Raw genomic sequence first — 14,431 nt, 5'->3', positions numbered from 1 at the left:
GGGGGTCGGGACCCTTTAAGCACAGCCCTTGGCTAGCCTGAGAGAGCAGCTCCATGCTCTAAGTCCTCATCTGATGCCCTGCCGGCACTGCTTCCGGCCATCCTTAACCTCTGTTCAGGATCCACTCTGTGTGGACATGCTAGTTCGAATTAGCAAAACGCTAATTCGAACTAGTTTTTAAGTCTAGCTGCGCTAATTCGAATTAGCTTAGTTCGAATTAACTAATTCGAACTAAGTTAGTTCGAATTAGCGCTGTAGCGTAGACATACCCTGGAAAAGGATTTGAGTTTGAAACACCCATTTCTCCTGCTGTCTCATCCCAGAAACGTGAGTCTGGCACAAAGGAAAAAGGTGCTAGAAAGGAGCACAGATACAGCATTTATGTGCATGGTACCTGTTGTAGTGGCTGCCGCTGCTGAGTCTGCTGAACTGCTCTTTCTCCTGCAGGCTCGTCCGTGAAGAGCTGCTCAGATGTTTACGCTGCTCTTTGGTCTTCTGTAGGACCCGTTTGTAGGACAAGGTACACAGCCAGCACAGCAGCTTCCCATCCACCTGAATGGCCAAGTAGGAGAGTTAGAGAGTTTTACCTTATTTCCTCCCCACACTCCAAGCACAGAATAGACAAGCTGCCTGACAGCAACTTCAGATCAACCATCCTCAGGATTTACAGGCCCCACGTACCCAATCACAAACACCACACAAGCAGTGACTCAAGGGGTCCCCAAAGTGGCTGGAAAGGGTGCTGACTGCATTCAGCACTGCCAGTGCAGTCACAATGATAAAAACTTGGCCCAGCCTGCTATCAGTTCAGAGCTGACACTTCTTCGCTTGTTTACATCACATGTTTTCCTGGTCATTTTAGAATACAAAATCACATCCTATGTGATTTGGGCATTAATAAACACCTGGACCTCTAAGGAGCATGCTTCGGGAACCTAAACACTAATACTCTATGGCAATGATTTTCAACTTTTTTCATTTGTGATCCCTAAATAATTTCAAATAGAGATGCAGACTCTTTTAGAAGTCTTAAACACAGTCTGTGGGCCCCAGGGGTGTATAGCACCCAGGTTGGGAATCACTGTGCTATGGTAATGACAATATTTTGTGGACTCCTTAAAGCTTAGATAAAGTTTATGGACACCAACATGTCTGCAGACCACAGGTTGAAAATCATTTCTCTAATGGGGCTTTGTCCAGATGGTGGGAACTATGTATACAGCATCCAAAACTGGGACCCAAAGACTTATGCGTGTGCTTTACCCTAAAGTTAAGTCCCTTTATCTCTACAATCCATTTCAGAGTGGGGTCCCTTCTCACTTGTGTGTGTACCTATACTCAATCCAGTTCAGATTACGACTCAACCAAGGACCTACAGTGTTGAGAACATAAAGCAATTAAATGAACTTAGTGTTTTAACACCTCTCATAGCAAATGTAAATTATTGGGCTGCCCAGAAAAGACTTTTATAGCTGATATGTTACTGTTGCTGAAATCTTAGGACTCTGTACAGAAGATGAACTGAGGTTAGTTCTTTTACCTTTCCAGCCCCACTTTACATAGAAACTCACCTTCTTCCTATCATCCTTCCTGTCGAACGCACATTGTTGCTTGCACTGTTCACAGGAGTGTGGCGGCCCATACTTCTTCTCGGAGTTTGTACAACGCTGGCACTTGTTGCCAATAAAAGCTGCTATTATGTTGCAGTACTGGCATGGTTTTGGCTTAAAAAAAAAAGACAGATACTGTACAGTTTAGCAATGCTTGGTAATTACATGGCATATGTGCATTTGTGGTTTTCTTCTATTACTCAAATGCTCCGGTCTTCATAGTATCCAAGATTTGTTTAAGTACCTAGATAAGCCACGAATCAGGGATCCAATCGAATGGCCAGGACACCTGTCGTTATGCTGATTTCTGCATAAGGTGCCAAGGGATTTTTAATGACAAGCAGTCAGGACCTCAATTTTAAACCTCATTCTAAAGGGAAAAAAATTATCTAGTTTCCTGGTCAAATTTCAATGTAGGTGATTAAATCCTGGCTTCCCTAAATCCTTAGTGTAATTTCAACTCGATCTGGGATAGTTCATTTGCTGTCCTAAACTCATAATGAAGTACTCTATTGTCATTCACCATAAGAAACTATGTTCCACCCCAAAGGATGCTGCATTTTAGTAGTAGGTGAAGTAACCCCTTCAAAGACAGACTCTAACATGCTTTGGGATAAAAAACAATGGAAACAGAATTATAAGGAGGGAGGACAAGAGAATCCCTAGTACTTACTGTTCCATAGAGCTTCACATTCTGAGCACATTTCTTGCATATTGTGTTGGTTTTGCTGTTAAAAAATTAAAAAACAAGAATGAAGCATAACTGTGTCAGCAATACCTGGGTACAGATTAAGCCCTTTTCACTCAAGAGCTGAGTTTCTCCTATCAGGATTTTGTTTTTATGTTCATTTTTATATTAAAATGTATTTGCTATTCTCGCCTGGTGTAATAATCTGACAGAGTGAAGTATAACTAACAGACAGCATTTTCATAAGGCAGTCTCTTCAATTTAATTCATACATCAGTCTTTAATTTTTGAGGGTATTTACTCAGTTGGGATTCTGGTCACCGCAAAAGAGTTAGCTGGTTGGTCCCACTTCTTCATAAATTCTCCTACTCTTGAAAATACAGTTAAAACCAAGCAGAAAACCATATTTACTGCTGCAAATGCAGAATTACAAGACAGGTATTTACACTGCAGCATAGAAAATGAGAATAATTTTCACATGCCAAAAGACACTGTAGGGGAATAGCTTCTAGAAGCACCCAGATGTTCCACAGAAAGATAAAGCTGATGAGCACCATCCAGGAAAAAAGGGTACACACCACATTGAAAAAAATCAAGAGCACAGAATGTTTCTGCCTGACAGAGACTGGACTATGATTAGAGCCTCATCAACTGGCACAACTACAAGCACTAAAATGATGTATGTGTTTGAGTGCTGGATGCAGGCCCGCTGATGGGGGAGCAAAGAGGGCAGTTGTCCCAGAAGGCCTGGCAATTTCATGGGGCTTAGGGCTCCTGGCTGCCGCCTCTGCTTCTGCAGCAGCAGCTGGGGCCCTGGGTCCTTAAAATCACCGTCGGAATGCTGCACCATGTGCTAAGGGCTGGGGAGGGAGTGCTGCATTTTGGTCAGTCCTGAGAGCTGCCCACCCCATCCCTTCTGCCCGAGACCCCACCTCTCCCAGGAGCACAGAACTGTCCTTCCACACCTTGATCAAAGGCCTGTGGAGACTGTTGGCATGCCTGGCTGGATCCTTGAAGGCACAATGCAAAGGGCATAACAAGAGATTCATGGAACCAAATGGCATAGGAGTAATAGACAAAAATAAATGGAAAGAGAAGAGATGGAGACAGCAGTTTAGTGTCAGGAACATATTGCAACAGAAAACAGCAGCAGAGAGAAAGGATGGCTCAAAGGTTTAGGTAGCAAGATATGAAGCCTTTCACCTTTAGGTTGCCTAAAGATCAGGGCTCAGTTACGTTGGTGGGCCAGCGTGTGAGAAGCTTGTTTTGGCACTGCTTGTGCTGTACCTGTCCTTTGAAAAACTTTTGTCTCTAGAGCTGCCAATCGCTGCTACCTTCACACATAGAAAAAGGGATTGTGTTGAGGTCATCAATATACTTTTGTGGCACTACTGTGGATATGTACTAAAAAAGCAGATGCCATTTATTTCTCAGTGTTCAAGCTCAGTAGAAATTTACCTTTCCTGTTGGAATTCAGTCCTGCAGTATGTGCATTTGACAATGGGATGTGCGATTCGACACTCCTGCAGCAAAAAGTAGAGTTAGAGCTTCTACCACACAGGTTTCCCAAAGGCTCAACAATCCCCACCCCCCCAACATGACAACAGAGCAGTTTGGACAAAGCAGAATGGTAATGGTCATTGCCCGTTATCCTGCAATCACTCCTTCCAGGGTGCACCCCCCACTCCTCCCTTCCCTGCTCCTAGGGGATCTCTCCCTTCCCCTATTCTTCCCAGAGCCCCCATCCCCTCCCAGGGCTCCCCACCCCTACAATCCCCCACTCTTCAATTCCCTCCCCGCAGCCCCTTCCTAGGACTCCCCAGCCCTTTCCCAGCCCCTCCCCCACTCTTCCCAACCCCTCCTCAGGACTCCCCAGCCCCTCCCCCACTCTTCCCAACCCCTCCTCAGGACTCCCCAGCCCCTCCCCCACTCTTCCCAACCCCTCCTCAGGACTCCCCAGCCCCTCCCCCACTCTTCCCAACCCCTCCCCAGGATTCCCCAGCCCCTCCCCCACTCTTCCCAACCCCTCCCCAGGACTCCCCAGCCCCTCCCCCACTCTTCCCAACCCCTCCTCAGGACTCCCCAGCCCCTCCCCCACTCTCCCCAGCCCCTCCCCCACTCTTCCCAGCCCCTCCCCAGGACTCCCCAGCCCCTCCCCCACTCTTCCCAGCCCCTCCCCCATTCTTCCCAAGAATCCCCCCCACTGCCCCGCCCCCCACCCCCGGACCTTGCACAGCTGCTGCCCCTGGCTCAGCGCCTCGAAGGAGAAGCGCTGGTGGCACTTGGTGCAGGCGTAAAGCGCCGCCATCCCGATACCCTCACTGACAGGCGCAGCCTAACCCAGGCCGGGCGGTCGGGCAGCCACGAGGCGGGGCTGATTCACCCGTCACCGCCATTGGCTCCCATCGACGTCACTCAGAGGGCGCGGCCCGCGGCCCAGTCGCGTCTCACGGCGCCTATTGGTGGCCCGGTCTGCCACTCGAGTCGTAGGGGGCGGGCACGTTGAGGTCCTTCAGGTTGGGTAGAGCGGGAGCGTTTACGTCACCGGGGAGGTCTCCCATCCGGGGTGTGGGCGGCGCGGTGACGTCATCCCCTCGCGCGTCCCCGGAGCTCCCTCCAGCGTGCGGCAGCTCACGCGAGAGGAGGAAGCCTCGCAGAGGCGGAAGAGTCCCAGAAGCCCCCGCGCGGTGGCGACCAGGAAGTGCGGGGGGGGGGAATCAGTTAGAAGGAAGGGGCCTCGCTGGGGCTGCAGGCTTCCGGGGTGGAGGGGAGGGGGACTTAGGACAGATGTGAGGAGGAAGAAGTGGAGGACGTGGGGGGAGGGGAGAAGGAAAAGGCAGAGGACATGGGGGGAGGGGCGAAGGAAGAGGCAGAGGACATGGGGGGGAGGGGAGAAGGAAGAGGCAGAGGACATGGGGGGGGGAGGGGCGAAGGAAGAGGCAGAGGACATGGGGGGGGGAGGGGCGAAGGAAGAGGCAGAGGACATGGGGGGGAGGGGCGAAGGAAGAGGCAGAGGACATGGGGGGGAGGGGCGAAGGAAGAGGCAGAGGACATGGGGGGGAGAGGGGCGAAGGAAGAGGCAGAGGACATGGGGGGGAGGGGCGAAGGAAGAGGCAGAGGACATGGGGGGAGGGGCGAAGGAAGAGGCAGAGGACATGGGGGGGGGAGGGGCGAAGGAAGAGGCAGAGGACATGGGGGGGGGAGGGGCGAAGGAAGAGGCAGAGGACATGGGGGGGAGGGGCGAAGGAAGAGGCAGAGGACATGGGGGGGAGGGGCGAAGGAAGAGGCAGAGGACATGGGGGGGAGAGGGGCGAAGGAAGAGGCAGAGGACATGGGGGGAGGGGCGAAGGAAGAGGCAGAGGACATGGGGGGGAGGGGCGAAGGAAGAGGCAGAGGACATGGGGGGTGGAGGGCCGAAGGAAGAGATGTAATTGGGGTAGATGGGTTGAGGAGACACACAAGAGCACTGGAGAAGGAGCAGATGTGATGGGAGACCTGTGTGAGAGCCAGTGGCAGTGAGGGACAGAGGAAGTTGATGGTGTATGTGTATCAGCAGCTGAAGAAAAGTAGGTCAGAGAGAGAAGTGAGAGAGGGAGATAGGATTTTGTGTGTGAAAACCCCAGAGACTTTATCTTTTCTTGTCGTGGGAATTCTAGCAGTTGAGGGCCAGCTGCCAGTGTCGGTGCACATCTGCTAGCTTGAAACAGAGACAAAGCAGGCTGCACTTTGCCACTGGTGTCAAATCTGGGTAAAGACCAGCATTACAAATTGCAGCTTGCTTTGTCTATATTAAAAGTTGGCACTGCCGTTCAGGGTGTAGCTTCCTCAGTTGTTGGGGAATCAGGCCATATTTCTACTATAGTAAGGCTTAGAAATTGTCATTACTAGAACAATAGAAGGACATCATTATAGTGCTTGTAATAAGAAAAATTAACCAGCAAGAAACTGCCATCTTGATTGATGTAGACTATGCTATGAATTTAAATTTGGCCCAAACACTTTTTTTCAAAAGAAAGCTTTCATAAAGCTGAAAAACCAATTAAAATGTTTCTAAAAAGGCACCACTTAATAATGTGAAAGTGAAAATGATGTAATTGATTTTCATTGCTCTCCCTGACAGAAATGTGGAAAACAGACTGACATGTATGTTGGATTTTAAAAGATTCTTTCTCTCTAAGGATCTAAAAATATTATAAGTAACATCTGTCAAGAAAATGGCTTGTTATGAACACACTGGCAAAAAATGCACAATATTTTTGTCTTGAGTCTTGTGTGCCATATTTCAAGTTAGCACATAATTGTTTAATTTCCTACTGCTCCTCAGTCCAGTGAGGGATACCTGAAACTGCTGAAGAGTTGAAGTTTCATTACACTTTATAAGAACATAAGAACAGCCATACTGGGTGAGACCATAGGTCCATCTAGCCCAGTATCCTGTCTGCCAACAGCGGCCAGCACCAGGTGCCCCAGAGAGGGTGGACCGAAGACAATGATCAAGCGATTTGTCTCCTGCCATCTTTCTCCAGCCTCTGACTCACAGAGGCCAGGGACACTATTTCTATCCCCTGGCTAATAGCCTTTTATGGACCTAACCTCCATGAAATTGTCTAGCTTCTCTTTAAACTCTGTTATAGTCCTAGCCTTCCCAGCCTCCTCTGGCAAGGAGTTCCACAGGTTGACTACAATACCAGTAAGTGTTTTTAGCATATTTTATGGAAGTAGTGAAAATGAAGTTTGAGGGTCTTGCTGCCATGCTCTGGTGGTAAATCTTGCCTCTGAAGAGATGGGGAAAAACTGTTGTGATTTGGTGGGAACTGGGTGTGTGAATTAGGGAGTTCCTCCTGTATTTAACTATTTTAGTGGCTAGTTTAATTATCAGGTAGGTATTCAGTGTGGAGGAGCAATAATGAACAATGTGAAACTTGTTGTTTTACAGAGAATGATAGTGCTTCACTGGAGACTCTTGGCTGGGAAAAGTTAGTGTCATGACTAGAACAAGAGACAGGATAAAGATCTCTTAAAGGTCTGACAGAAGAAACTGAAGACAGTTATTTTTTCCCCAATTCCTACCTGATAAACACAGTGGTTCCCCATAGGGAGCAGGGATTCATATAGACATACGGGAACATGACGGTCCAGCTTGCTGAATGTGACCCTACTTGCAAAAAGGTAAAGACTAAAACTGGTTTGATGCAAGGAACAAAAACTTGAGTATAAAGCTGCATGGCAGTACAGAATGAGGTCTGCCAAACCTCATAACCTGGCTAAGGAAAGGGATGTCCTATTCTTTGCAAGCTTTTTTGAACACAAGGCTGTCATAACTGCTATAATCACCAAGGAAAAGTGTTTGATCAGCTGAACAGCAGTGTTCACAAAGATGCCACACTACTGCAGGAAAATCAATACAACAATTAAAAGTGCCCCTGTCTCTCAGTACAACTCCCACAAGTCAAATATTCAGGCTCATTTATTATCTTGCAAAATTTGGCAGGCATGTTTTGGATCAGGGAGGCTAACTTGCCTCAGTGGATGGCTTGGACGTTGGCTGAACTATCTGAGCCAAAATTGATGCATGGATGGCTCAAGTAATGGATGAAACATTTTGTAATGGTGGAGATCCCCGGAGCTCACCTGGAGCTGGATTGGAACCAATATCAACCTAATAGTGAAAGGCTCTGTAATCCATTTCCTTCAACCACCATGAGCCAGCCAGCCTTCTTAAGCAGGCACCAGATTGGTAGAGTCCTGCGTGTATACAAAAATGCGGATCCACGTCTGATCTAGGGACATTAAATATTGGTTAATCAAATAGTCAATCTCATGAGTTCTTATTGGTTATTCAATTATTCTGTAGTTCCTGGGGGTGGGGCCGGCAGCCAGTGTACTCTGACCCCACTCCCGGGGAGCCCCCTGACGCTCCATGCTGCTGCCTCTGTATCAGAGGCAGCAGCGTGGGATGCCAGGTGGGAGCTGGCCTGTGAGGGGAGCCAGTTTAAAAACCAGCTCCCTTTGCATGGACTAGCTGCCTGTCGCCCTGCGCTGCTGCCTCTGATACGTGCAGTGTGGGGTGGAAGCAGCCCCTGTCCAGAGGGAAGGGTGCCAAGCTCCCAGACCTGGCAGGAGCTGGAACTGAGCCAGGTTGCCTGCCCGTCTGGCTCCTAATACACTTTAAACGCAGAGCTGCAAATCCGGGATCCAGCACAAGCCAGGACTGAGCCTAGCTGCTGGCCAGCCTAGTAAAAATTTACTGGTGGTGGGTGTGGTGGGAGAAATGTGTGTAGTCTAGAGCATTAACATAGAAGCTTTTGGTTATCGGTTAATCAGCCACTATTACATCCCCAGCCTGATCAGCATCTGCCAGGTTCAATTCATTATCCAATCCAGATTTTACTTGCATCCACACAGCAAACCATTTGGAGGGGAGTACTGCTGAGCGAGGAGGAGGGGGCAGGGAAGCACAAAAGCAGGAACTTGGGGTAAGGGGCAGCAGGAATCCAGGGCTGGGGCTCCACATGACAGTGCTCACCAGGCAGGGGGGAGGAGGGAAGAGGTCAGGCAGGGTCCACACATGGCCCCTTCTGCAGGGAGATCTAGGACATAGCTTGTAGCGTCCTTTCCCTGCCAGCAGTGCAGGGGCCTGCTCTGGCATCCCTTCCCTCCCTCCCCGCTGCCTGGGGGCTGGGTGTGTGTGGGAGAGCCCTGCATGTGTATCTGCTCTGCTGTCCATCAATAACCACAGATATGAAATGGGGATATGTAGGGCTCTTCAGACTTGAATGGGTGCTGTAATGAGCCTGCATCCCATTCCATAGAGTCTGTGTTTGGAAGTTTATATTCAACAGCTTGGAGAGGAAATTGTCTGGCAGGTCAAGGAGTACAACAAGTTGCCAAAGAAAACTTGATTCCGCTTCTGTTCTCTTTTACGTTCTAGGATTCTTCAGTACTCCGTCAGTTGTTCCAGTACGTTTTCTAAACAAATATTTCCAGCTTCTAACTCTCCTTGTGCCCAATACTTGGAATAATTAACTTGCTTTTCAGCCAGTCATGAAAAATGTTTCACAGAGATAATCATCCAATGTGTGAATGCAGCCGTCTCTGGGATGGAGCATGGAGGCTGTTAGCAGAGCTGTGCAAAGTTCACTTGCCCCAGCCAAAAGTGCAGCTGTCTCTGGGGTGGGGCATGGCAGGTCGTGCAACAGTTTAGTGTGAGGAGAAAACCCAATCCATTTGAAATCTTGGGAAAAAAGATGGAGTTAGCTGGCTTGGGCTAAAAACTTGAGCAAGCTCCATCCTAATACTCTGTCCAAATATCTAGGCTGCCCTCCAGACTGGAATGTGTCTGGTAAAAAGGATCCCCTGCTGTTTTCCCCAAGAGTATGAGCATTATAACCCCAGATCGAGACTTTCAAAACTGACCAGCAAGACGCCTAACTTGAGCCACGAAGGGGCTTGGTTTTACGATGTGATTATTCGATCTACGCATTCCAATCTGGGGGCTAGTCTAGGTTTATTTCTGGATGTTTGGGGCTTGCTGTTGATGCACGGAGTTAGATTTAGGGGCCTGAGCATCCTGCTCTCCCACCTTATGATTATTTGCCAACCCCCATGCTGGGATGGTGGTTAAGATAATCAGGAGAACGCTCCGCGGGTGAGTGAAGTGGACAGAGCTGAGGGCTGCATCCAGAGTTTCTGCTCTTATTGGCTGGAGACCTTCAATTGTATTGTGACATGCTGTGAGGTCACCAAGGCGTATGCAAGGGCTGCAGATGGCATTGATCAAGAGAGGCAGCCAGGAGGAAGAGCACTGAGCGACTGGGTGGGGACCCAGGGGAAGGGGCTACCAGCAGCCCTGCTGAGGGGAACCCGATGAATTGGTTAGGGTACTAACCCTGCTGAGGGAAAGCTGAATCACAGAAGGGGTTACAGCCCTTGCTAAAGGGAATTTTATGAGAGTTTACCAGCCTATGAAGAGAATCCCTCTTTGGCAGAGAGTAATGTCATGGAGAAAAATCCCCCCAAGCCTGCACTGAAACACCCAGCAATTGGTATTGACTTGGGCACTACTAAATCCTGTGTGGGCCTCTTCCGAGATGGCAGGGTGGAAATAATGGGCAATAACCAGGGCATCCGCACCATGCCCAGCTGTGTGGCCTTCACTGAGACAGGGAGGTTGATGGGGGATGAGGCCAAGAACCAGGCAGCCCTCAACTCTCCTAATATCATATTCAGTGCCAAGCGCTTGATTGGCCGAACCTATGAGGACCCTGCTATACAGGCAGATGCGGAGTTCTGGCCCTTCCAGATAGTGAGAGCTGAGGGGAAGCCCCAGGTGCAGGTGTCCTACAAGGGAAAGGAGAAGGCTTTCTACCCAGAGGAGATCTCTGCCATGATACTAGGTCATTTGAAGGAGATGGCTGAAGACTATGTGGGCCACCCCATCACCCATGCTATTGTTACTGTGCCAGCCCATTTCAATGACTCCCAGCGCCAGGCCACCAAAGATGCTGGAGTGATCGCTGGCCTCAATGTACTGAGGATCCTTAGTGAAACTACAGCTGCCGCCCTGGCTTACTGCCTAGAGAACCCTAGCAATGGAGAACGCAATGTGCTGATCTTTGACCTGGGTGGAGGAACCTTCAACGTCTCCGTCCTCACCATTGATGGAGGCATCCTCGAGGTGAAGGCCACCACCGGGGACGCCTGTCTGGGAGGGGACGATTTTGACAACTGCCTGGTGAGCTTCCTCATGGGCGAATTCCTAAAGAAACATCAGGAGGACATCAGCAAGGACAGGAAGGCTGTGTGGAGGCTCAGGATGGCCTGTGAGGCAGCCAAGCGCACTCTATCCTCCAACCTCAAAACCAGTATTGACTTGGATTGCCTGTACAAAGAGATTGATTTCCATGCGGACATCACCCGAGCCCAGTTTGAGGAGCTGTGTGCCGACCTCTTCCAAGAGACCCTGAAGTCTGTGGAGAGGGCGCTGCAGGATGCAGAGCTGAGCCAGGCTGATATCCATGATGTGGTCTTGGTGGGTGCCTCCACTCGCATCCCCAAGATCCAGGAGCTGCTGCAGGATTTCTTCGGCGGGCGGCAGCTGAACAGAAGCCTCAACCCGGATGAAGCTGTCGCCTATGGGGCAGCTGTCCAAGCTGCCATCCTCATGGGAGACAAGTCCGAGGTCACCAGGGGCCTCCTTGCCTTGGATGTGGGCTCCATGTCTCTGGGGATTGAGACAGGCGCAGGGAAGATGCACACCCTGATCAGACGCAACAGTGCCATCCCCGCAGTGGTAACTCGTACCTTCACCACCTTCGATGACCACCAGCCTGACCTACTCATCCGAGCCTATGAGGGGGAGAGAGCTACTGCCACGGAGAACCACCTGCTTGGCCATTTCCTTTTGAAGGGCATTCCCCCCGCCCCACGCGGCATGGTCTTGGTGGAGGTGACCTTCTATATTAACGCAGATGGAATCCTGACTCTGTTTGCCCTGGATAAAGTCGCCGGCAATGCCAACCCCATTGCTGTGGTTGCCAACAAGGGGCGACTGAGCAGAGAGGAGATACAGAAGTTAGCGGTGGAGGCTGAGAAATATCAAGCCGAGGACCGGGCACAAAAGTGGAAACTGGCCACCAAGAACTACCTTCAGTCCTGCGCTTTCAGCGTGAAGCGAACCTCAGAAGAAATCCTTAACTACTTCACCTTGCAGGCGAAGAAGAAGATGGTGGAGAAATGCCAACAGGCCTTCGCCTGGCTGAGTCCAGCTGGATGGCTGAAGAGGAGGAGGTCAGGCCCTATGAAAATGCTTTCAGGGAACTCCCTCCCAGGACTTAAACGCCTCAGTAACAGCACCTCAGGCATCAACAGAACAAAACCAAACAAGTTTGTGGTCACCACGTACAGCTGGACATTCCAATTTACCCAAACAACCACCGTGATCTACCCATAGAAAGTCCTAGCAGGAGCCAAAGAAGCTAGGTTTGTTGGTTGCTGTTGATTTACCTGGATTTACCATCTGATATAGCCAATTCATAAATGGGACCCTACCATCAGCCTCTCAATAAATTCTGCCTCTCAAATGTCTATACAGGTGTATTTACTAATTAATAAGCCAGTTGCACACTCAATGGAATGTGTGACACAGATGTATTAGGGCTTGGAAAGGATGTTTAAAGGAACCTAAGAGAGCTAGGAGCCAAATCCCATTGAATTTCACTGGGAGTTGGGCATGTAACTTCCTTAAACTCCTAAAATACAAGCTTTGGTGTCAATCTGTCATTTGTGTAGGGACTTTTGAACATGGTTATGTGTTTGATGCAGAACCTGTAGAAAATGTCTCCTTTCTATGAATGCCTGAATTTTAGTAAGAGAGTCTAGTCTCAGTTATGCTGGAGTAAATCTGGTGACTCCATTGAAGCTACCAGAGTAAGGAGCAGCTTCACTGGAGTAAATCTGGAATAACTCCAGTTAAGTCAAAATAGGTTCAGATTGTGATTTGCTACCCAGCAGTAAATCTGTATTGACTCTGGAGATGCATGTCTTTTCAGACATATTCTCTCTTCTTTGTCTTCTCTGTAATCTAAGCAGCCCATATTGTTTCAAACTGACTGAGGGTATGTCTGCATAGCCACACGGCTGTGTAACGCAGTCATGTCAATTGAAAGGCAGCTTAAACATGGTTTTTGTTTTGCTTTGTCAGCAGGAGAGCACTGTTTCCACCAGTACTTATCCTGACAAAGTTTTAGTGGTGGGTGGTGATGGTGGTTGGGTAGGTGGGTGAGTGTTAAGCATTTGTGAAGGACTAAAGCTTTGTCACTCAAATGCCAGTGTAGACAAAGCCTGAGTCTGTCCAGGTCTCCAAAACAATTCCTTATCAGCCTGCCTTTGGATCCCTTCCATTTCTTCCATAGCTAGTATGCCAAAAGTGTGAAAAACGTTTTCTATGGAAAAGGAAAAAAAACCCACAAACTTGTCAATTCACCCATGTGTTCTGTAACAAATAGAAAACCTCCTAACAAGTTGAAAGAAAAGAGCAGATTCAGGACCCTCTAAAAGTCAAAACTGTGTTTTAGTGACTGTGCTCAAGGGGATAAAGGATCTGGAAAATTGAGTTCCCAAGATAATTTGCAAATACAGCTGACACTCTGCATTATTCCTGCATCGTCCTCCCTTCTGTCTGTAGAACAGGAATTCAAGTTAGCAGCCTGCTGGGAATGAGGGACAAGCTCATTTTCAGAGTCATCACAGTACATTGTAAAATAAAATAAAATCAGTCTAACCAGAAGTGAAACAAAACAAGAAAATCCTCTGCTGCCCTCTACTGGGCAAAATCCTAACCCCCTAAAGAAGATCAGTCGCTCTCAGGGTGATGACCATACAAGGAGGAGGATCTGAAAAGGGAGGATTCTCACCCTGTCCGGAACTGGGATAGGACCCTGGTGTCAGCCTTCTCCTGCTTGAGCCACATGAGGATTCTTGTGTGTGGTAAAAATAGGAGGACACACAGGCCTTTATCATTGCACAAATTGTACTACAACCGTGCAGTTAAAATGATAAAGTTCCAGTGTGGATGCAGTTACATCAGCATAAAAGTGGCTTATTTTAGCATATCTTATTCCTGTTTGGAAAGAGGAATAGACTGTTCTGATATAAACACATCTATATCTGCATCTACCCTAACTGTTGTAGTAGTACAACAATCAGCATCTCTAACCAGCGAACTACAAAAACTGTTAAGACCAGGCCTTTGACCCAGAGAGAGCCTATCTGTTGGACACAGGACTGATTATGGACTAATCCATGAATCAGAGCTAGTTTGGGTTCTTGATGGAGACAAGGGACTGGGCTACCTCCATCCATTCATTAATGCCAGAAAAAAAACCCAGGACTCTCCATGAAGAGGAGGAGAGGAGTCAGCTGTCACAGTTCCAGAAGTTACTACACCTGTGACTGGAATGGAGCAAATAACTGATTTTTTTTTAAATTTGTGGTTTGAACCAAAAAACTCCCGCTGGAAAAAAGGCTCAAACCAAACCAAACTCTTTTTCATTTAGGGTGCTTCCCTCCCCCCTCCTCCCCTTTTCATTTTTTAACTAGCTGAATTTCAAAACATAGGGCTGTTTTGAAATTT

At 48.6% G+C, this 14,431-nt stretch overlaps 2 protein-coding genes across 4 annotated transcripts in view; one reads left to right on the top strand and one right to left on the bottom strand.

Annotated features, from left to right (window-relative positions):
* FAM76A (family with sequence similarity 76 member A) overlaps positions 1–4,796 on the bottom strand; it is a 43,293-nt gene extending 38,497 nt beyond the window's left edge. Inside the window, exons 1-5 of one of the 3 annotated variants that reach the window (XM_075909140.1) lie at positions 4,526–4,796; positions 3,757–3,821; positions 2,284–2,338; positions 1,572–1,724; positions 395–552 (exon numbers count right to left, since the gene is read on the bottom strand). In XM_075909140.1, the coding sequence (XP_075765255.1) occupies positions 395–552; positions 1,572–1,724; positions 2,284–2,338; positions 3,757–3,821; positions 4,526–4,606 (512 nt within the window). In that variant the 5' untranslated portion in view covers positions 4,607–4,796. The remainder of the gene's footprint in view (positions 1–394; positions 553–1,571; positions 1,725–2,283; positions 2,339–3,756; positions 3,822–4,525) is intronic. The other 2 variants (XM_075909139.1, XM_075909141.1) reach the window with 2 other exon arrangements.
* A 5,286-nt stretch (positions 4,797–10,082) lies between these two features.
* LOC102453141 (heat shock 70 kDa protein 1A-like) lies at positions 10,083–12,384 on the top strand. Its single transcript, XM_014572517.3, has one exon. The coding sequence runs from the start codon at positions 10,298–10,300 to the stop codon at positions 12,248–12,250; it is 1,953 nt and encodes a 650-aa protein (XP_014428003.2). The 5' UTR covers positions 10,083–10,297; the 3' UTR covers positions 12,251–12,384.
* Positions 12,385–14,431: the final 2,047 nt, after the last annotated feature.

This window comes from Pelodiscus sinensis, chromosome 25 (genome assembly GCF_049634645.1).
Source record: "Pelodiscus sinensis isolate JC-2024 chromosome 25, ASM4963464v1, whole genome shotgun sequence".
NCBI classification, from domain to species: Eukaryota; Metazoa; Chordata; order Testudines; family Trionychidae; genus Pelodiscus; species Pelodiscus sinensis.
The sequence above is the reverse complement of the archived record's forward strand: the minus strand, read 5'-3'. Positions and strand labels throughout refer to the sequence as shown.

What these genes read in the sequence shown, in the direction of transcription:
- LOC102453141 (XM_014572517.3), top strand. Translation starts at nt 10,298, where the DNA reads ATGGAGAAAAATCCCCCCAAGCCTGCACTGAAACACCCAGCAATTGGT.